This window comes from Anabas testudineus, chromosome 21, assembly GCF_900324465.2.
Source record: "Anabas testudineus chromosome 21, fAnaTes1.2, whole genome shotgun sequence".
NCBI lineage: Eukaryota > Metazoa > Chordata > Actinopteri > Anabantiformes > Anabantidae > Anabas > Anabas testudineus.
In genome coordinates, this window is record NC_046629.1 from 8,116,813 (window position 1) to 8,138,760 (window position 21,948).

General features: G+C 38.9%; 1 protein-coding gene across 1 annotated transcript in view; it reads right to left on the minus strand.

The window, feature by feature from the left end:
- The window catches only part of clybl (citrate lyase beta like), a 54,148-nt gene that overhangs the window by 9,744 nt on the left and 22,456 nt on the right, over positions 1-21,948 (minus strand). Inside the window, exons 2-3 of the mRNA XM_026377249.1 lie at positions 15,983-16,196; positions 4,309-4,497 (exon numbers count right to left, since the gene is read on the minus strand). Of these exons, the coding sequence (XP_026233034.1) occupies positions 4,309-4,497; positions 15,983-16,196 (403 nt within the window). The remainder of the gene's footprint in view (positions 1-4,308; positions 4,498-15,982; positions 16,197-21,948) is intronic.

A 21,948-nucleotide genomic window follows, 5' to 3' on the forward strand; every position in this document is an offset into this window, starting at 1 on the left:
AAGACCAAAGCATTCAGATTTTTTCCAACAGACCAGTTCACAGCTAGCCCTGGACTGCCAGTGGGGAAGCCCAAATTCCTAAATCTATCATCTGGAAACACACAAAAGCCCCCTCCGTCAGATATTTCCTTTCAAAGCCATTCAAAAAAAAAAAAAAGGAGTATAAAAAAGCTGAGTAGAAATGTCTAACTCCATGTCCCCCTTCCTCTACTTTTTCCTCACTCCCTCTTTGACACACCAGGAAAAAGACAGATATAAATAACCTCAGGTACAGCACTGCTATTTTTCTAAATGAAGAGCAAAATAACCCCCATGCTCGCACTCACCACTCTTGTTCTCAAAACTGAAAGAGTGGGCCTCCATTGAAGGATTTCAAAAATAGGGGCAATTTTAATCATCTCTCCATTCAATCTCAGTTGGATAAATCATATCTGAGAGATTTGCATAAATACAAACCATCAAAGACTTTTCATCTTCAAAGAGGTTTTCAAGACCCAATAGGCTTTGTACTGTAATCATCTGAGGTCACAACCCTGTGGGAGCAAGGCTGCTATGGCAACATAAAAACTAACGCTGGGGGCTTAGCATAATATGCCCCCCTCCTTCGCAAACACAGGAAGGGGTGGGGGGTCCGAGAGGGAGTGTGAAAAGAGGGTGTAGATAAACCTATTTCTGTGACAGAGGAAACTAGATAGATATGGCCCAGTGTGGGGAAACCTGGCTGATATTACACACAGAGATTACCACCACTACACTGTGCCACGCAAACCCTAACAAGGCTGCAGCGAGCCGAATGGGCTGTTTAGATTCTGCTCAAGGAAAACAAATGACAGCTCAATGCAGCACCACTGGCTAAAAAGCCTCCAACCCTCTCTGATTACATGTTTCTATCCTTCTGCTATATTCTCCTCTTCAGCTATTATACACTTTGAGGGCCTGATTTACACTGCCTAAGAGGTGTAGTCCTTGTTCCTTGTTACTCTGGTGCATACAGAAACCATTAGCTGTCAATGGCTCTCAAAACCAGGACCTTTTAAGACATTAACTGAATTGAAAAAAATAGTATAAAAGGGAAAAAGGGAGAAATAACACCTCTTCTTGGCATTCAAAGCCATGCTACAAACAAGCCCTCTGACAATTTCACCACCCAATCATGAAAAGAGAAGGAGGGAGAGATGGAGCTGGAGAAAGGAGGCTATAGTGGGACAAGTTTCAATTAATTTTCTTCAAAAGGGGGCCAGATTAAATGTTTCCGGCCTGCTGAAGTGTTCATTTCACAGAGGGGAAGCAGAGAAAGGGATGAGGGGAGGGGACGGGAGGAGGAGTGGAGGAGGAGCAGGACAGGGTGCGATTCTTTCGGTCCCAGTGCACACCAAATAGTGTGGTGGGCAAAGAATGCACACGGCTCCGAATCTGTGTGAGAATTGTCCTCAGACAAAGGAAGGAGTTACGCCTGTTATAGCCCAATAAGGCCTGTCAGTCACACAAGGGCTGGGGGAGAGGAGAAAGGCAGAGCTAAAGATTTCCCCACAAAGGGAAACAAGCAAGTCCATCTTTTAGCGACAAATCAGTGTGGAAGTTCCTGTACTAATATCAATAAAAAAGGGGGGAAAATAAACAAGTGAGGGATTTACTGCGTAGCCCTACAAGAGTAGAGAAAACCAGACACATGTTTCCAACATAGACTCACAGAAGAGCATGTGAGAAGCAGAAGAAGTTAGGAAGTTGGGAGGGACAAAGACGTGAATGAATCAAGGTCCCATCCAGTGCTCCAAACTTGATATTAAGGAGAACACATGCACCTGCTGATCTAGAAACTCACTGCCCAATACACTGGCAACGTGTCGTGTGTGACTGTGAACACTTATACAGAGCAGTACAGTTACAGGCAAACGCCAAAATCAAGGGTTGACTTAAATAAACTTATAATGAACAGAAAGTGTTTCTGGCCACAAAGCATTGGTAATATAAGGGAAAAAAACATAAGTAGGCAATTACCTGCATTTTAGAGCTTTCAACGTTTCTGCTCAGATTTTCAACATAATGACGACGACATACTTTATATAATAACACAATAATAGCAGAAAGGATTTAGTGCAGAACAAAAGTGACTTTTTAAGTGAGGAAAAGTAGCAAAGGAAGAAACAGCCGAGCTACAGGAGAGAATTAGTGAACACCTGTCAGCAATTATACTTGGAAGAAAGAAAGGGCAGGAAATAGAAGTGTTCTAATTAAAACCACTAGTTAAAAGCTTCCTGCTATTGCCATGAAATAGCATGTTTGACTATATTATATAGATACATAATAGGAAAAACACAGTTTTGAATTGAAGACCAATAAGTCACATTTGAACTATTCAACACAATTAGTAAGGCCACAGATAAAAACCTGGTTCCTTTAAGCAAGTCAACCATATGGATCTGATCAAAAATACCTGCATTAATGATGTCATTGTCTCTTGACCTTTTAAGACATCTGTAAAGCGCCCCTTTATACAGAGCCAGAGGGACAAGCCCAGACAAACATCTTTAAGTAGAGTAGTAACTAGAGTAGATAGAAAATATGTATTAAACACTGGGAACAATGTTAGTGTCAAACATATTTTGTAACAATAGATATTCCATGTGTGCAATTATCAATAACAAATAGTAAAAAAAAAAAAAAAAAAAACTACTGATGTCTAATCTGGACTATTATCTTTGAAGATATCTAGTCTTCAGTCGTCTGCAGTGTCAAAAGTGGTTATTAGTGGTCATAAAATGTGACCTGATCATCATAGCTTACAATTATAGAATCTACAACATGGACCCTAAGCTAGGGGCTAGCATGTCACCCAAAATCAATCTGCAAATCTCTGCCCAAAGCTTTAGGTAGTCATTGTTATGGAATTTTAATAAATGAAAATGCTCCAAAAATAAAATACTGAAAGTGAATATATCTACACAGCTTATGATACAGTTCCATGACTCTGGGTGATAAGAGGCTTGTAATCCAGACACATAAAGAGAAGTAGAAAAAAAAAGAAACAAACTCCTTTTTTAGCTATAAAGCATTCATAAAAAAGAAAAAAGTGAAAGAAAATGAACCCTTCCAGTAGCTGCACATAAGAACTGCATAAGACTTCACCTGACAGAAAGGCACCCTGACACTATTCTGTAAGATTCTAAAAAAACTTTAGAAATAAATAAACTTTATTTAGTCATGGCATTCAGGACCACAGGCAGCCCCAGATCATGATGCACCCTCCACCACATTTCAGTGTTCTCAACGATTTCAATTTTATGTTCATTACAATTTACACAATTGACTATATCATGCTGCCTATTTATCCCAAACCATTTCCATCACAGATTAATCAGTCCACAAAATATTTTAATAGTAGGTTTGGGGTGTGAGTGGATTCTCCAAGCAACTTCATGTCTGAAGTAATGCTGTTTTCAAGCACAGTGGCTTCCTCCATTGGGCCCTGCCATTGACACTATGCTCCATGAAGCATGATTAGCATAGGACAGGATCATAAACAGATTAGCTAAGCAGTTCCAATGATTCCTTTAAGAGTTTAGCTGTCACTCTGCACTCTGTTCTTACTGAGGTTTTCTGTTGTGGCTTTGGAATCGTCTTAGTTGGGCACTTATTCCAAGGGAGAGTAATCACAGCGCTACATCCAATACCAACTGTTGATCTTTCTCATTTAATAGAATCTCATTAAATGGGAAAACTAAACAAAAGTCTTTTGAGTGGCAAGATGTGTGAACAGTTGAAACACATTTTCAATATAACAAATGGAACATCATTGACAGCATTTTTTTATCCATTCTAACCATCTGGGTGCTTCAAATTTGACTGAATTATTCTTCATCACAACATGAAAATGTTCAAGGACTTTTCTAAGGAAGTTCAGTAGTTGCTGAGGGCACCTTTGGGTTGCCACAGAAAGTCTTCTGTAGCTAATCCAAAGAAATGTCGTCCTTTCCTTGAGCAGCAGCCAAGAAAAACACGCAGTCTGTCCCAGAGTGTCTTGACACGGACAGATTCCCATTTTTACTAACAAATGGAAAAAGTTTGTTATCACTGCTTTGAACATTCCATTGGTTTCCTCTTACTTCATGAGGTTTGTGTAGGAGTGACACTATGTTTTTTTAAGACATCAAGAGGTGAACGACAGTAGTATCAGGGGTATTTTCTTGTTTAGTTTTTGTGTTTTTTTGCAATATTTTTGTTTGTTTGTATCAGTTTAGACTGTCCTGCTTACTGCACTGTTAAAAAGCAAAATCACAATTTTTATTAAAATCAAGATTTGTACCTTACCCATTTCACCTCTTCAGTGTCTTCCACTTTGGGTAGCATGACTGCAGGAGGGAGAACTTTACCCTGCAGGATAACCTGCAGGTCAGCCTCAGCCAGGCCACTGGACACAGAGTTCACTCTGACACACTTCTCAGTCCGGCCCAGATCCAGTTCTGCTAACATTCTGGGAATGGTCTCTCTGGCCTCTGTCTGCAACACATATGCACGAAACAGACAAAAAAATCGATTCATTTAATGTTTAATATATCAAATTGCACATTGGATGTTCTCATTCATTCATTCCAACTGTGTTGTTAGACTTAAAAGTGTACGTTTTAAAAACAAGTGCATGTTAAGCATGTGCACTGACAAGGAAAAGTAATTTAACATGGCCAGAACTATACTGCTGTCTTCTGATATATTTGTTCAATATTCACCAGAAACATTTACATTCATTAAAATAACTCTAGAACTGGAGATAAAGGAGATAAAACATGAGATTTCAGGAAGCTTGCATAAATAATTAGAATTGTACATTAATCATGATTATAAAAATAAATGCATTTTAAAACACAAAAAAGTGTTATTAAAAGAAGTAACTGGCAAAGCATCCATCAATCTTGAATACATATAATTAACACAAAGATAAAACATTAACATCTACCGCCACACTTTGTTCTCTTAAGACAGGCTTTGTATGAGCTAAGATGAGAAGGGTGGAAGTCCCATTTTCTATCTGTAACACAGTAGCACACACCCCTATATTCAAACCAGATGCTGGGCTACAGGAATGGGGAGAAAGAGAATTGGAATGAAGAGAGAAGTCCAGTTAGTGAAAGGAGAAAAGGCTCATGGGAGAAATGTGGTCTGAGTTAAGCAGTATGAGGAAACAGTAGCTTAGGAGTTGTCAGGTCAGATCAGAGGCTGGGGCCTTTGGATGTGTTTGTGTGTGCGTGTTTGGGGATGATTGGATTGGGATTTTTCTCCTGATCCCATTTATGCTACTTATGAAATGTAATGCGGGTAATTAAAAGACTGTGCCCATGGACATGGCGAATGTGGCATCATGCCATGAGGTGGAACATTGTGGTAGATGGGAAGTTGGTGATTTGACTGCTATGCATTTACTGCCAAACAACATCCGAGTGTAATCTCGACTAGCTGATCACGACTGCTTAGTGTAGTAATGCGGATGTGTTCATGAAAAGAAACTACTGTAACTTTAGCAGGCAATACATTGCAATCGCTTGTAAAAACTAAAGTTGACTACAGTTGAAAGAGGTTCAGTTGTATGAGAGCTTGTAAGTGTCAGGGGACAGCTTCTGAGACAAAACAGCCTCGACTCTGATCTCCTGGAATGCAGAACTGCACTGGAGATTATGAACCCTCCTCCAGTATCAATAAAATATGGTATCAAAGTACATATCAAAGATTTTCTTGGATTTAATAGGGGTCACAAGCAAGCTGGACTGCTTTGTATCATCTGTATCTCCGCTTTGCTTCACTGAATGAGACAAATAGGTTTGTCACACCATGTGAAGGCTGCACTGTGATCTTTGACTCTTACTCAAGTTTTGCTGTAACCTCCGTTGCGCTCTTACTGTCAGTCTCATAACCCAAGACAGACCCGTAATTGTATCATGGTAATTTAAAACGGATGGTGCAATATACGCAACCATAATTCACTATTCATAAACCTGCTACTTGGGGTATAAAATCCTGTCTGTTCCTTTGGAGTTGATGGCGACTGGAGAAAATTGATCTGTGAGAACTGTTGGTTGTTTCATGTGCCAGGAGTCACATTGATCCCTGACCATACTAAATAAATAGTGATTCATACGATCAAAAAGCATGGTTTATAACTTTCACAGATCAAATGGACTGAAGAGGGCTGAGTGTCCAGCCTGGAACTGAGCCTCATTCAGACAGCCTGCACATATACATTTTTTTAATGTAACCAGAGACCACTCTTTGCAAGGACTGTCTCCTGCACTGTTCTTCTTTTGCAATGGTATTTCTGAAACCAGGATGCCAAGAAAGGATAAGGAGATTGCCAGGTCACTGTGCACATCAGTTCTTTTATCTCTCTTATTTTTTCCTAAAGTGAGAGAGAGATTATTCTGCCAGACACCTTGACCCCTATGGGCTCTGTTACTCCGAGCTTGAATAAAGCTCTTTGAAAAGGAGATATTTTACATTAATGGACAGCCATCCAACAAGTTGCTTCAAAGCTCCTTCGCCAATCACCTGGTGTCCCATGGAGAGCTCAACCAACGTCAGCTCCATCTCTTCTTTGATTCCCTCCATCATCCTCATCATTAGAAGCTGACACACACAGGCAGGCGAGAGAGCAGTCGGTCAGGCAGGCAGGGCCGTCCAACGCATAGATGCACATGAGAAGCTTTTCAAGTGCAGAGAGGCTGGTCTACCAGGAGAGCAAGGGCAGCTCCTTAACACACAGCCTGAGCCTTGACTCTCAGGATCCTACAGAGTGCTGTGTATACGTGACACAGCATGGATACTGCCTTGTAGACACCACATCAGGCTGGAACATCCAAAGTTATGTGTGTACAGTCCACAGCGGGAACACCTTCCTCTGCAGCTTCACATTATTGATGTCCAGCCCTGCCATCATGCAGCTTGAAACAAGCTACGTCAAACATCAGCTCTTGACAGATTGTGGTATAGACTCACACATTGTCCCTTTATTCAATTTCAATCAGGACTCACTTCAGTTGTAATTGCTGTATATACTAGATGGAAAAAGAGGGAAATGTGTTTTACAAAGGCATTGAAAGGGCTAAAATATAATTCTGTAATATAATAGCAATTTTACGTGTATTATTTATCACTAACGTAACAACAATAAAGACAAATGGCATAGAATAGGCTAATTTACAACATAAGTCAGTGTCACTGTGAAAACAGGTAACAGCTGTGTGTCTGCATTTGCAAAAACAACTTCTATGTACATTGCACCTTTTAACAATGACAAGGTGCTTTCAAATGCAGTTTTTTTTCCAAAAGTGTATATGTGGTTTTGTATAAAAAGAGTAGGAGATCATGACTTGCAATGAGCATAGTTGTTTTTCAATTTTTTTTTACCTTTTGAGAGCCAGCGTTTTGCACCCTACTGTGCAACTTGCGATGCCATTTACAATGAGCTGTAAACCAATGCAGGTGAAAGCTGTCTGCCTGAAGTGTGAGTGTGTATGCATGTGTTCGTCTGTCTTTGTCAGTACGTGTGTCCTTGTGTGTGTACGTGTTAGCAGGCTTCAAGTCATTGTGGATGGGTTTTGACAAGTGACACGCTGCACTACAGAAAGCTGGAGTGAGATGACTGACTAATTCAGGCTACGTTGATAACTGAGATGTAGCAGGAGGAGATTCAGGCCTTCACTCTGTCAGTTGGAAACACACTGTGCTATCTGTTATCCTGTCAGGGCAGACAACAAGACATAACTACCAGGCTAGAGAAGGGGAAATTTGTAAATCATGAACCAGCTTGTCATAGTTGGTCAAAACTGACAGCCTAAGGTAGAAAACTGCTAGTTATTACACACTATTTATACACTTTAATTAGCCATGAAAAGATGCAATTACAGTTCTTTGGTTACAGTTCATTAATAGCTGCACTGCAATGGTTTTGTGAAAAGGTTGTGTATGGTAATAATTCTCATTCAGTATTTTTTACTTACAATTTATTACTATTCCCCCTTCGGTTTCTAACCACCATTTGTCCACATTTTGTGTGAAGAACAACTACACAGCACAACACTAATTACATAGGAAACTGGATATCTTCCTATTAGTATGATTTTAAATCATCTGTTCATATTAAAATTATATTATTAAGATATGTATGTATGTACCTTACATTTGGCTTCATTACTGAGCTTTGCTTGCCATTAGCCAGAAGCAATCTGCAGATTGCGACCATATAATGCCCCCAAACTCGGCAAAAGGCAATGTCTGTTTTTTCTGCACTGCATCAGCAAATTTAGAGTATTGAACGCTTTGGTTACCTTTCTTTCATGAAATACAGTAAGCTGCTACTTATAGACAGTGAATCAATTTACAACAATGTTAAGTGATATTGAGTAAACTAAACTGTATCTAAAATGCATAACGCAATTATCAGGATTTGAAGAACACGCTCTGTTGTGACATTCAAATCTGATGTTCTGGAAGAAGTGCAAATGAACCTGAAGCTAGTCAGTGTGGGGGAATATAAGTTATGTCACATCCTTGTGACGATTGTTTTCTGTCCCAGTACCTAGAATTGATTCAGCCATGTGTCAGAATTTGTTAATGTGACAAGGTGCCTATAAGGTGGAGAACATGTAAAACCACACAAATTAAACTGTAAACAAGCCATCAGTAGTCAGATTGATACATATCATGAAATCTAGCTATTTTGGAGAGGTGCTGGTTTTGGAGTCTAGCATCTGTGCTACTGTTGAACTCTACTGTCTTAAACAGAGAAGTGTTTTTGATATTCAGCCTAGTGTCACTGATTAAAACTGGGTGGACAAAATGACAGAAATGTGTCAATATAAATAAACCACACCACAAAATACACCTTCTAAACTGATGTTACAGCTCCATCAGCTTTTCTGTAAAATTGTTTCACCAAAAACCCAGCACCACACACAGGACAGGTGTACATAGTGGACTGTATTTGTTCTGTAGTACACTACATGAATAATAACATAAAATAATAGAACACATCTCTGCACAGAGATTAAAAGCTGGCATGTATAGTTGCATATCAATATTGGATTTCTAACTTCCATGGTTAATCCCTAAAAGAAAGCCTATTAAGCCAATTTTATTGCCAGTTCTGCAGACATAATTTAATATTGTATTAAATTTCTTACTTGAACTAATAAATTAGTATTAGTTAATAGTAATAGCTTAATACTAAGTTAATTTCTTTTTTCTCATTTTGTGATTTAGAAAAAAAATCATGCTCAAATAGTTATTAGCGTTTCATATTATTAATGAAATTGATTTAGAAGTTTTCATGCAAAATAACAGAGATAGAGCTTTGTTTATTTTTCTCCCCATGTGTGCCCACATCTGCTCCATTCCTCTCCTCCTCCTCCCATTCTTTCATCTTTCCTCTACTCATCGCCTTCTCCATCATCACTCCTCCTACTGGGGTTACTCTCCAAATGTTGGGAGCGTTGCGCAGCCCACGTAGCAAAGAGCAGTGCGGGCTGCGGCCATGCCAGTGAAAACACAAGAGTGTAACAGGATAATGAGAGCGGGAGAGAGGACCTCTCTGTTCTCTGTGTCTCAGCCTTTTCCAATCCCTTGCTTGGCCTCAAGCCTCAACCTTAACCCATGGTATCTGGAGCTGCTGCACAAGTATATGTTTCAAAAGACAATGAAAAGACCTGAGACAGCTAAAATCTAATATGTGAAATCTTTTACTTGAATTGAATCAAAAGAAGAAAAAAGAAAAGAAACGCATGAGAAAAAAGTATTTAGTCCTTTAACGCAATCCTTTCTATATGTTCTTCCATAGCAGACCTCCAAAGTAACAAATGGTAGACACTGTCATCACTCTTCTTTGCACTCCGACCTCTTGTTCACCTATGGTACCCTCCCGAAAAACCCCAATCGATACCTGACACGACACAACACACACATACACTGTGACAGACACTATATGCATGTATGTGTGTATGTATGTGTGGTTTGTCTTTCTGATCTGGCTGGGACTGGCTCTATTTTCTGGCTGAACAGCTCACATCCCATTTGTGAGTCTTGGCAGCCTGGCTGGGAGTTTCTTGTAAGTCTCCTGAGTCCTCTGAGGTTTTGAGCACACAAGTACACACATGCACACAAGCACATGTATATACAGGGATGTTAATACACACTCCCACATACTGACACACTAAATACAAATGTTCAGTATTCATAATTCAACTGGCTAACATTATTTCCCAGGAGTTCATTCTGTCAAGAGTTTAGTCATTTGAATCCACTTAAATAGAGAGGAGATCTTTCAGTGTCCTCTTGAATAACACGGTGAGCATTGAACTGAGGTCATGTATCAGTTGACAGTTGGCTGCATAATTTATGTTAAGTTGAAAATCTCTGGTGTCAGACACAGTCCATGCATAGAGTATAACTCTTATATTGACTGCAGTACAAGCAAAGGTAATGGACTGTAATAATGTTTTTTCCCTTAGTTCCCTTAGTGGCTACCGGAAAGCTTCATCTCTGGACTAGTGGCTAACAGAATTACAGAAGAACAACCGAAAAGGAGAGGGCAAAATGAAATGAGTATTTATTTTTTTTGTTTTTGTTCTCCAGTGCACAATCACATAAAAGAAGCTAAATCTGGAACAGTCCAAACTAAACTCTATTACAAATAAAAATTGGTATCTGCGTCACTGATGAAGGAACTCAAAGCAAAACAAAGTCAGAAGACAGAATAGCCTTTTAGGCTATATAGAAAATAATGACCAACTTAGTAGGTACTATTACTGTTGCCAAGCTACAGAAACTACAGGTTACCTTTACTGTAATCTACCCAACATACTATTCTTACAATAAATACTGTAATAGTAAATCTGTAATAGTTTCGGCCCACTGCCAATCTTCCATGTTGTTTTTGATAGGCCTCGATAAAACAGAATGCTTTTTTGAGGTTTCAGCACAAGGCACATTGCAGTGCCTTTTTTGTTGAAGTTTTAAAGAAGCAGTTTGCTCCATCATTTTTATTCTTACTAGGAAGAAGTCACTATCGTTAGGCTATACTTATCAGAGATTTAATCAATGCTAAAATATAAAAGTGACAAATGCCAAGTCTAGAAATCTATCCATCTCATATGTTTAGTGGCTGTAATCACACTAATGTGCTTACTAAAAAAATTCACATCTAACACTAACAGCAATAACAAGAATGGTGCAGACGTGAGAAAACAGTGACCTTGACCACCTGACCACAAAACTCATCCTCAGCCAATCATCAGTTCCTCCTCAAGTGCAAGTGGATACGTGTGTCAAACTTCAAGAAATTCCCTCCAGACCTTCCCTAATATTGCACTCACAAGAATGGGACAAATGTGAGGTTACAGTGACCTTGACCTTTGACCTTTATCCCCCAAAATATAATTCATTTATCCTCGAGTAATTTGCGATTCCTGAGATACTGCATTCATGAGAACAGGACGGACAGACAGAAAACCCAGAATCCAGTCATGGTTGTTACAGGTGCAGAGGTAGAGTAAGGGTTCTGGCATCAGCATGTGCCAATTAAAAGCTATAGGATCAGTTTCAGCAGAGGTCATTTTAGATTGTTTACACCTAAATAAACTCTTTACAAAGAGTGAATTAACTCCTAACATCGCTAACAAGTAGCATTCTGTATTGCACTGATAGAGAACCCAGGACCCTCGTCCCTGTATTACTTGAGTGATGTACTGTACAGTGGGTTGCCTATTGTAAGTATAGTTGTGCATGTGCTAGGGTGCATGTTTGTATAAGGCTACATGTACACACCTAAATGTGTGTGTTTGCGCTGTGTAGGTCTTGTGTTCTCATGTGCATTTGCAGGCGCGTGCTGGTGTGCGAGAGGTGCTCCCCGTTGTGTCGCCGCGCCACCATGCCATCTGGAGAGGAAATCGAGTGTGAAGTACAGTATAGTTTGGGACCAAGCTCCGTGGCAGCAGCTCAGCAGTTAGTTCATTAGTTCCAAACTTCCAGGGATTAGGAGAGAATCTCTATGGCAGGGAGGCAGGGGGGAGTCATGGAGGATGGAGGGACCCATGTGGGGAAAAGAGAGGGAGAAACGCCAGGAGGAATACTGGACCATAGGGCACTAAGAGACAGAGAGAGAACATGAGAGAGGGAGAGATAAACAATCTTAACCCTGAGGACCCTGGAGAGGGGAGATGAGCAAGACAGAGGGACAATGAAAGAGCAAGGCAGCGAGGGAGCAAGGAGGAGAGAGGACAGGTGTAGCCGTCAGTTCCGCTCTGGGGTTTCAACCTGCCCTCCCTCTTCCACCACCCCACTGATCATACAGATATGATGATATGTGTAAGAGTGTTAGAGCAGTCAGCCTTGTCTTCCCTCCCCTCTCTCCTCCTCCTTCTCTCCCCTCTGGGTCTGTGGTGACAGTTAGCAAGCTCTGGGTGGCTCCTACCCTTTACTCCCTTTCTCATATCCCTGCCTCTTAAGCAGCCAGCATTACTGCCAAGATGGAGCGCAGACATTTTTGGAGTCAAAGCGACAGGCAATTAAAGCGGGCACTCCTGGATTTCAATTTTTTAGGGGAGGGGGTGCACTGACCTTCATTGCGTACCTTTTTGTCATGAATATCCTTCCGTTTTAAGGTGAAGGTGAAAGATAATGAAAAGAATACATTAATGAACACATAACAGAGGGGGTGTTTTTGGGCAGAAGCCCCATTCAACACCTATTCATGCATAAGCGGTAACTAACCTCGCACTTCACCTAACCCACTGTACCAAAGCTGAGGTTCAGGAACATTTAGCAAGCTCAGTCACTGCTCCCTTTTCTCTCCCTGGAAAGCACCAGACAAGCATTGAGAGACCGTTGTTGAGGCTTGACATCTCTTGGCAAACACAAAGTGCTGACTGTGCAGTTCCTATGGTCAATACAACTGCAGCTGCTGTGTACAACGTTAAAATGAAGCAAAAATGGAGGAAAACAAGGGGAAAAAAGATCTCCCAAAGCTTTTGGCTCCATGGATTACAATCTTCTTCAACATAAGCTATCTTCTGCTAGATAAGATTCAAGCTCCTACACAATATGTACAATTGTAGTTTAGTTTCTATCTTAAGATAAAAAGGAATCTGTTCTTCATGTTCTTTAGTTTGCAGTTTAGAAATTTTTTCAATCTGGTCTTAATAACACATTCTCTAATAATACAATCTGAAGTGTCTTTTTGCATGGAACAAGAGCTGTAATTGGTGGCCTTCATTTCTTTTTGTAGAGAGATTCTCTGTGACAACTTTTTCTGACATTGTGAAAAGCAGAAATAGTTTTAGAGACAGATTAGTATTTAAACATTTATTTACACACATACACATACTGAGATTTTATCTGTACATACTGTATTTGTTCTGTCTTCATGACTTATTAAAAATGTTTCTCTTATCTTAATAGAAACTGAACTAGTTTTCATTATTGTAATGAGTGTGCATCCACAGTTCATCCAATATCATTAGCGTCTACCCTAGCGCTTCTGTTTTTTGTTAAAAGATTGAAAAGATCGTTTTAATTACTCTTTTGCATTGTTGTGTTTTGTTCTTTGTGTTCTGTAATGTTTTTGTTTTTCCATTTGTTCTTTAGAGAGCAAGTCTTGGGACCCACTTTGAAAATTAGAGGATACATCTCAAAGGATTATCCTGATTTAATAATAAATTTGATATTTTGTACTATTTACGATTCAGCTGGTCCCATAACAGAATAAAGTCTACCACAAATTAGTATCAGGGGCTCAAAATTTTGCATCAATGCAATTTTTCAAGCTGGGTATTTACTAAGACATGCAAATGTAAATGTGTAAATTTAGTGAGTGGCTAAGATGTGCTTTTTGATTTATTTGGGGTTTGTTTGTTTTAGGATGTCTTCAGGGTTTAGAGAGTAATGTGTTAAGCAGTTCTTTCTTATTTGTTTAAGTGACTGTTTCAGTAAGTGAAAAAGTAAAAACAGGTACAAGGTTGTGTGCAGCTAAATAGACAACTCATCTGAAGTATCTATTAAGCTGATGCTTATATTGTTTACTGGTGTTACTTATATATTTTATTACTAAAGAGAGCCTAAAGTGAACTCAACACTTTCCTCTACTATTTTATGGTAAAACAGTTTGCAGATTTAGCACCTTGTCTATACAGGCGGTGCACTGAGGGCTATACATTAGCAATGTATAAGTAGCAGCTTCAGTATTCCTTCAGTGTTCACAGGATGAGTTTGGGCACGGTGTAATTGTGTAGGTTCATTTAAAATCACGAAATTTCTTAGCATAAAACTGAATAGGCCGCTGAAATACACAGCTCTTATGTCTCTAGATGAGTCAATACACATTCTGCACCCTGGTAAAATATTTCAGATGTTTATTTACACAGCAATGATAACTCGGGTGCAGCAGACATTTGTCTTCCCTTACTCAATTTCTTATATCATCCTCACTTCACAAGAACAAAAATACTGCTTAACTCTGAATACACAATAATTCCTGTACATGACTTTCATGTTTTACTAACAAATTCAATTTCACTGTTTAGTCCATAAATAGCTGGCACAACCCTTAGTAAATATCCCCTATGAAACATAGATTTACCTCCTCACCCACACAAAGAGTACTTCAGAAGCATTGTTTAACAACAACAACAAAAAACAGATCACCTTAAGAGAAGGTATACCTACACACCAACCCCCATGGATTTCCAATTCTACCTGAGGAGAAGGAACCTCAGACAGCGAGAAGTAAAGAAAGGTTGCTAGTAGGACTGGCAAATTTTGTTGGTGAGTAAATTCTATATTTTAATAACAATAATAACAATAATAATAACAACAACAACAACAACAATAATAATAATAATAATAATAATAATAATAATAATAATAATAATAATAATAATAATAATAATAATAATAATAATAATAATAATAAATACTTTATTGATCCCCTTGGGGAATAATATTAGACAATGACATATATTAGATTATATTAGACAATTATTACAGAATTGATACAGCTCTAGCTTATTGGTGGTATTTTGATTTGCCTAAATCTGGGTGCTACCCCGCAAAAGGCCGAGTGGTAATTCTGCTAAGGGAGATAATTGTGTATGGTAAAGGAACCTGAACTGCCCTGTGCTGTTTTCCCTACCTAATTCACGTTCTCATATATTCCTCTACATGTACATCGCCAACTAGTTACAAAGACAAAAAAGGTCTTTGAAAAAAGAATGAGATATTTTGTTCCTGGAAACTCAGTGAGAAATAACTAGGTTGGAGCAGGATACTTGTTGAAATGAAGATTTGGACCTGTCACATGCAGACAGCTCAACAGTCTAGCATCTGAATTCTCCTCAAGCCTGAATGGCTGCATTTGAGCTGCATTCCTCTCCACATTGCCCCTCTAACACATAATAAAGACAGAAGCTCTGACATCCACTAACCATCGCAGGGTCACAGTTTTAGCCTGTCAGTCACACAAGCCATCATCTTATTGTCTTTGTCTACTACAGGAACAGCCTCCAGCCATATCAATCATCTTTATTATCATGACTTAAAAACCTTTGTTAGTTAACTTTTTACCCAGGCCCCTTCTTTATCCCACTCTCCAATCACAATTTCATGGGCAGTTCTGGAGGACCAATGGGGAGGTTGTGTGGGCGGGAGGAGAATGCTTTAAACCTGCTGCATCTGGTGCTTTCCCGCTGTTTGCCCAGTGGGACATGGTCACCTTGTTTTAAAGGATCCCAATAGGGGGGAACCAGCGCTTTTATACAATCATAATGGGGTGAAATGTGCTTGTTTTAAACATCTCACTTAGGTAGTTTTGCTTTCAGTGATTAAGACCAAGCACCTGCCTAAAGAAGGAAGCCAAAATCATTCAGTATCACCCAGCTCTGTGTGTGCGCTCCTTGCTGACCTGTGCACGAGTTTTTCATTTACATAAGTGCATCTGTGTATTTTGTACCTTTTTGCTGAGGGCTACGCCATCCTCACAGTCCAAGACAGCACAGTCGACATCCAGTGTGGCTAGTTTCCTCAATTTTCGCTCATCATTGCCAGGGCAGTAGAGAACCGCCCTGCGGGGTATGTAGCGCAGTGAGGGCCCTGCAGAGTGGTGGTGGTGATGCCTTGCTTTGGTATACAACTGCCAGGCTGTGGGCAGGAGCCAACCACTCTCCCTGTCAACACAAGTGCATACATAAATAAACACAAACTGACAGAAATATAAGTGTGTTTGAGTGCACCATACAAACACACAACACTCAGGGATAACATAAATGCACAAATACATATGTCTTTCGTGAATACTTTGCAGAGTACACAGAGTATGAAAACGGAGCTGAAGGAAATGTATAATTAAAAGGTTGTTGCTGCATGCAACTTTATAATATCAACGGTTTTTATAATAAACATGAAGATCCAGACAGAGACCACATCCTCCAGACTGAGTGAAAATCTGGAAACGTTTCATTTTGGGAGTTCTGTTTGCCCTTCAGCTGTTCATTGAAGTGTATGAGAGACGCTGACCTGTGCTTTGGCGCTCTTTGTTGAGAACAAACTCACCCAAACACTGAGCTACTCATATGCTAATGTTGCCACACTGCTGAATATCTAGGCAGGATAGAAAGTGAATAAGGAGCAGGGGTGTCAGCAGTGACTGTAGTGAGTGAGAGAAAATTAAGTTAAGGAGTTTAAAATGTAAGTTTAGGAAAGCAGTGTTGTGGTTAAAGTTTATAAAAGGCCACAACCTTTAGCCACACAATAATTAAACTTACAAACATACATAAAAAGAACAGACATTTTGAGATGTCGGTCAACAAATGTTTCACTTAAATATTTATCAGGTAAGTAAAACTGTAAAACAAATAATATAACATTGCCTTCAGGAGTTTAATTTTGTAGGTCTTTTACTGGTAAATGAGTGTGTGATATAAAGTAAAGGCATATAAGTTACACTTAGCTTTTATTCACCCATGATGCAATCTGAAATATTCAGCACAGAATGTTTCATTCTAGATGCAATTTTAAAAAGAAATTATTGCCAGCATATTTCATTAGAGGGTTAACTAACAGACAAAAATGTTTTGGTACGTACTTTCTTACGTCTCTGATTTCGAGCACTGAAAATAAACTGCCTACTACAAAACAAAGGTTTAAAAAAAATGGCAAAAAGTTTAACTTCACCAACTTAAACTGTTATTTGTTTACATTAACAAATTATAAAGCATCACACTGATGAATGATAATGGCTGACACTGTAAAGGTCAAAGGTTCTCACACACACACACACACACGGTGACAAATGCACAGTTAATGCTGGCTTGTGTGCCCAGTCCTATTTACTTACTTACTGTATACACTCTCCCACACTACTGTGCATACAAATAGTGACAATTATTGCATAAGGATCTTAATTATTTGTTCCAAAGAAATGCCACACATGGTCATTTTATCCATTTAAAATTAATTCTGAGACACAGCTTCTTCTCACTGGGCATCAGAAGCTTTTCAAGAGTACATATTGACAAGAAAAAGAAAGAGAGGGTATTCCTTCCGTTAAGAGAGAGGGCTGAATTATTCTCTTTTCTTGTCTTTTGCCCTCTAAAGGAGCTAAAGTCACTTCAATAGCCACTTAATCCTGTCATCTACGCTTCCACATGCCCTGCAGGCCCAATAAGGCTTAATCTGCACTGAGATGATGTGGTTGGAGTAGGCAGATAAAACCAGTTCAGGTTGCTTCTAGCATATTAGTTCTTCCAGGTACATAGAGCCTGGACAGAAAAGACATGGGTAGAAAACATGGCAATGATCAGGGGAGACTATAGAACACCACAATGCAAACTGTGTTCCAGTGGAAAAGGGTAGAACACTGTCATCTTAGGATCAAAAGTATACAAGGTCCAAACTGATGAGGAAGACAGGAAAAATGCAAACTGAAAACTGTGAAAATAGTGGGTAAGATGACAGACTCTCTCAAGAGAGTGTTGAGTGTCAGGGGGTAAGAGGTGGCTGATGAAACCAAAATAAAATCAGTCTATTCTGTACTGCTCAGGGTGTAATGTCATGCCCACTTAAGTCAAAAGTGTTAATAGGCACTTAATATAACTCAAGTACAGAAGGATAGTGGTTGTAAATTAATTGTAATTTCCATTACACTGAAAGAAAACAGGCCAGGGAAAGGAAGTAAAGGTGCCTTGATGTTGGCAGGAGCCGATACACTACAAGCATAGGACAATAACAGAAGTTCTGTCATTCTACCTTTTCCTACCTTTCAATATGTCTCATTTCAGAGAAACTACAGAATAAAGACCGGAGGCAGCAGGTAAATTTCATACTGGCACCAAAAAAAAACTATACAGTGCAACAGTCTAAGACATGCTCTGTTCTCCTTAAAAAAAATAAAACGATCGGAAGTGGTCTAACAAGAAGCAGTCGTAAACTTTACTGACCCCCATATATTAAAGACACATGACCTAATAAGAGCCCACTGAAAGGAATTCATTATTTCTCCATTGTGGTCCTTCTGTTTTATGTTTGAAGACCCCAGTGAAATGTACTTATTAACGTCATGATTGTGAAAGAAGATTTAGCTGTGAGAAGTGTGAAATAATGGCTACAGCTATGATAAAATGTGTCTTGTGTTTCTATTTAATAATTTCATATTTAAATTAGATTCACAAAATTATTAACATCATCCATTAACAGGAAACGACACCATCAGAGTGTAGACTGTAATTATATGGATGGCTAATGTTACAGCTTTGAACAAATACGTCATTTGCAGGAAAAGTGGTCTTTCCTTAGTGATGCACTTCTGCTTTATTGAGCTGTAAGCTGTTGCTGAACTGAAGTGTCTTTACAAATATGATCTATTAAAGATTATTTTCATTCTCAATTAAGCTACTGATTATGTTGATATTCAGTTTATGCTGTAATAAAAAAAAGCTAATCCTCACAGGTAACAAGCTGGAACAAGGGAATATCTGTTTTGAACTGAATATGCCAAACAATTATCAATTTATTTAGCATCTACAACTTCCCCATAAAAACATGCTGGTCAGCCAGCCTCACAACCCACTGGGGATCTAGGCATCGTAATCAAATACATACATAATTTTCATATACTACATGCAATCTGGAAAGTTTTATTGACACCATAGCACATCTGTTTGACATCTTTAATATATTAGATCATGATATCGTTGTGTTCTATAAATTTAACAATCCCCAGTGTACCATATGCACCTATGTTACTAATTTCTTTTTTTACATGAAAGGTTATGATAATACAAAGCTGTGTGGCTATAGTTGTAGAAGTTGTAAAGTGGTGTGACCAGCCAGACAGTGATAACATTTACTGGTTTGAGATCAGAGGTAAGTGAGTGTTAGTGGGTTTATATGGTGCTGAATGGGACTGGTTCTCATTAGGGGAGAAGCAGCAGCAGACCCAGGCTTAGTGGCACTGAAATGAGGAGGATGAGGGGAGGATGGAGGCGGGTGAAATGTAAGAGGTTGGTAAGCTCTATGTTAGGCTAGAAAAAATAAAATAAAATAAATATATAGTTATAGTTATAAGTTTTCCACACCCCGAAATATGTTGTGTCATATTTAAACCAACCATCTAACAAGAAATTACTCTTAGCAACCAACAAAACTTTTAGACTCCCCTATATAACACTTCCCCTGACCGAGCCTCATTTTACATGCAGATTTGTGTCTGTCTTCCTCCAACACCAGAGAATGTCTTGGACAAAGCTGTTCACTCACATAACTATCAACTGATCTTCAATCCCACAGAATAGCTTTTGATGATCTGACACTCACCGTCAGTGTCTCTGTAGTGTCTAACTACAATAAATCTACCTTGAACCACATATCCCTGAACTACACATCTTATCTTCACCACTCTCAGACGACTGCCACTGATGTGTACACTTTGACCATATTCAGTTGGTGTTTTTCCCCAAGATTCATCTTCTTATCTCTGAAATCCCTTGTAATGTAATCCAGACAGGGTCACAAATATTTCTCAAGGTAACAGGTAATAGTACGACTTCAAGAAATGTCAAACCATGGAAGGAATGCATCAGTCCATCACCATCCATGGTAATGCGGAGTGGAAACCTCCAAATGCCAGACATAAATATCGGAGGATAGAGACTTGTTAATATGCTTAAACAGCAGCTCACTAAAATATTTTTAATAAAGATGTTTGTCATGGACCTTGAAAGATCAAATAGTCAATATTTTTTCTTTAGTTAAGTACGCATGTGTACTTATATAGATTGATGGCTAATGATCTAAATGATCATTTATGATGAATAAGTTTATTTTTAAGTTTTACTGCTCATTATTTATTTACATGTTGTGGTAAAATGTCATCCATTTATTTCTAATGACTTCCTCTGGTTTCTCCGTTTTGGTGAATTTAATTAGTTAAACTTGCAATGGAAGTACAACTACAATGGAAGGACAAGAGTACTTTTGGTGTCTTACAGTCCACTCCTACTTATATATAATAGAGTATATAATATATATAACAATACAAAAAACAAACACAATATCATACACAAGCTCTTCTCAGTACAATATATTATAATTGGATTAATATTCAATTTGGCATGAGATGACTGACAAGTGTGGTCTGGCAGTCAATGTTGTACTGTAAATTACTTGTAGTAATTGCTTCATTATCATGACATGGTGATCTCCATTTCCTGTAACTCTACGGGCCTCCACCTGGCAGCATAATAGCCTAATTCAGGTGGTAATATTCATCCTACCACATGAATTACAGCAGACAACAAGTGGCCCACTCTAAAACAGGCACTGACAACAGCCCCCATCTCAATATGTAGATTTCCACAATTATTTCCAGCATGGTGGTGAAGGAAGAAGCTGTGTCTAAAATGCACAAAATTAAAGATCTGTGCTTCTAGCCCACAATAATCAGCTACTTTTTAATACGCAAACTACATTCTGAGGTCTGTGGTGCTTAAGATTCCAGATTAAATTTGGTGAGAATCAAGAAGAATAAAGAGTAGGGAGTAAATCAATGTTGGTGAAGCATTAACAGGCCTTCTGTTTGCAGAGAGCTGTCTGCAGGCGGGAAATAAAATGGTCAAAAAGTCATCAATATTTACCAAGCTTCATGTTCACCTGCTTGACACATCTTTTTATATTTTTAGAAAGAAAAAGAGAGCCGGTGCCTTCTCCACTCATGGTACTCCTCACAGCATGATGGTGTTATATATATATATTTTTTTGTTTGTTTTTCTCCACACTGCTTCAGGTCTGAGGACACAATTGGATGGCTAAGAAATGTTGAAAAATTAAGCAGAGACACACAAAACCGAGAAAGAAAAGAACCAAACTTCTACTTTTGCTCTTTTCTGCCCCCTGCTTTGTTATCTTGCCCTCCAGCAAGATGGAGTTGAGGATGAACAATCAGTTCCTGTCCAGATTAGACCAAGAGGGAACTGTATAGTTCACCAAGGGAAGGCCTCTCTATCAGGAAGAGAAAGACAGGCAATAGAATAATATCCATCCATCCATAATTCCATTATCCTAACCACTTTTCCTCTTAAGGGTTGTGGGGGTCGGGCGCCTTAGCATGATATTTGCTAATATTTTTTGATGATTAGTGCAATATCATTATGTTACGAAATGAACAATGACAAAACCACCAGAAATTTCATTTGCTCCAAGCAGTTTAAAAAACTATAAGGTGTTACTCTTAGCAGCAATGCATTCCTTTTATGTGATCCATAATATCATAAAAAATGCAACACAACACAAGAGCTCACCCCACCTTTAGCCAAAGTCTTCCAACTACATTTAGCATTTCATGTTTGGTGCAATGAATGCATGCTTTTGTTTTTGTTTTGTTTTTGTTTTTTTCTTACTTTCCTTCAATGTTCTTCACAATCA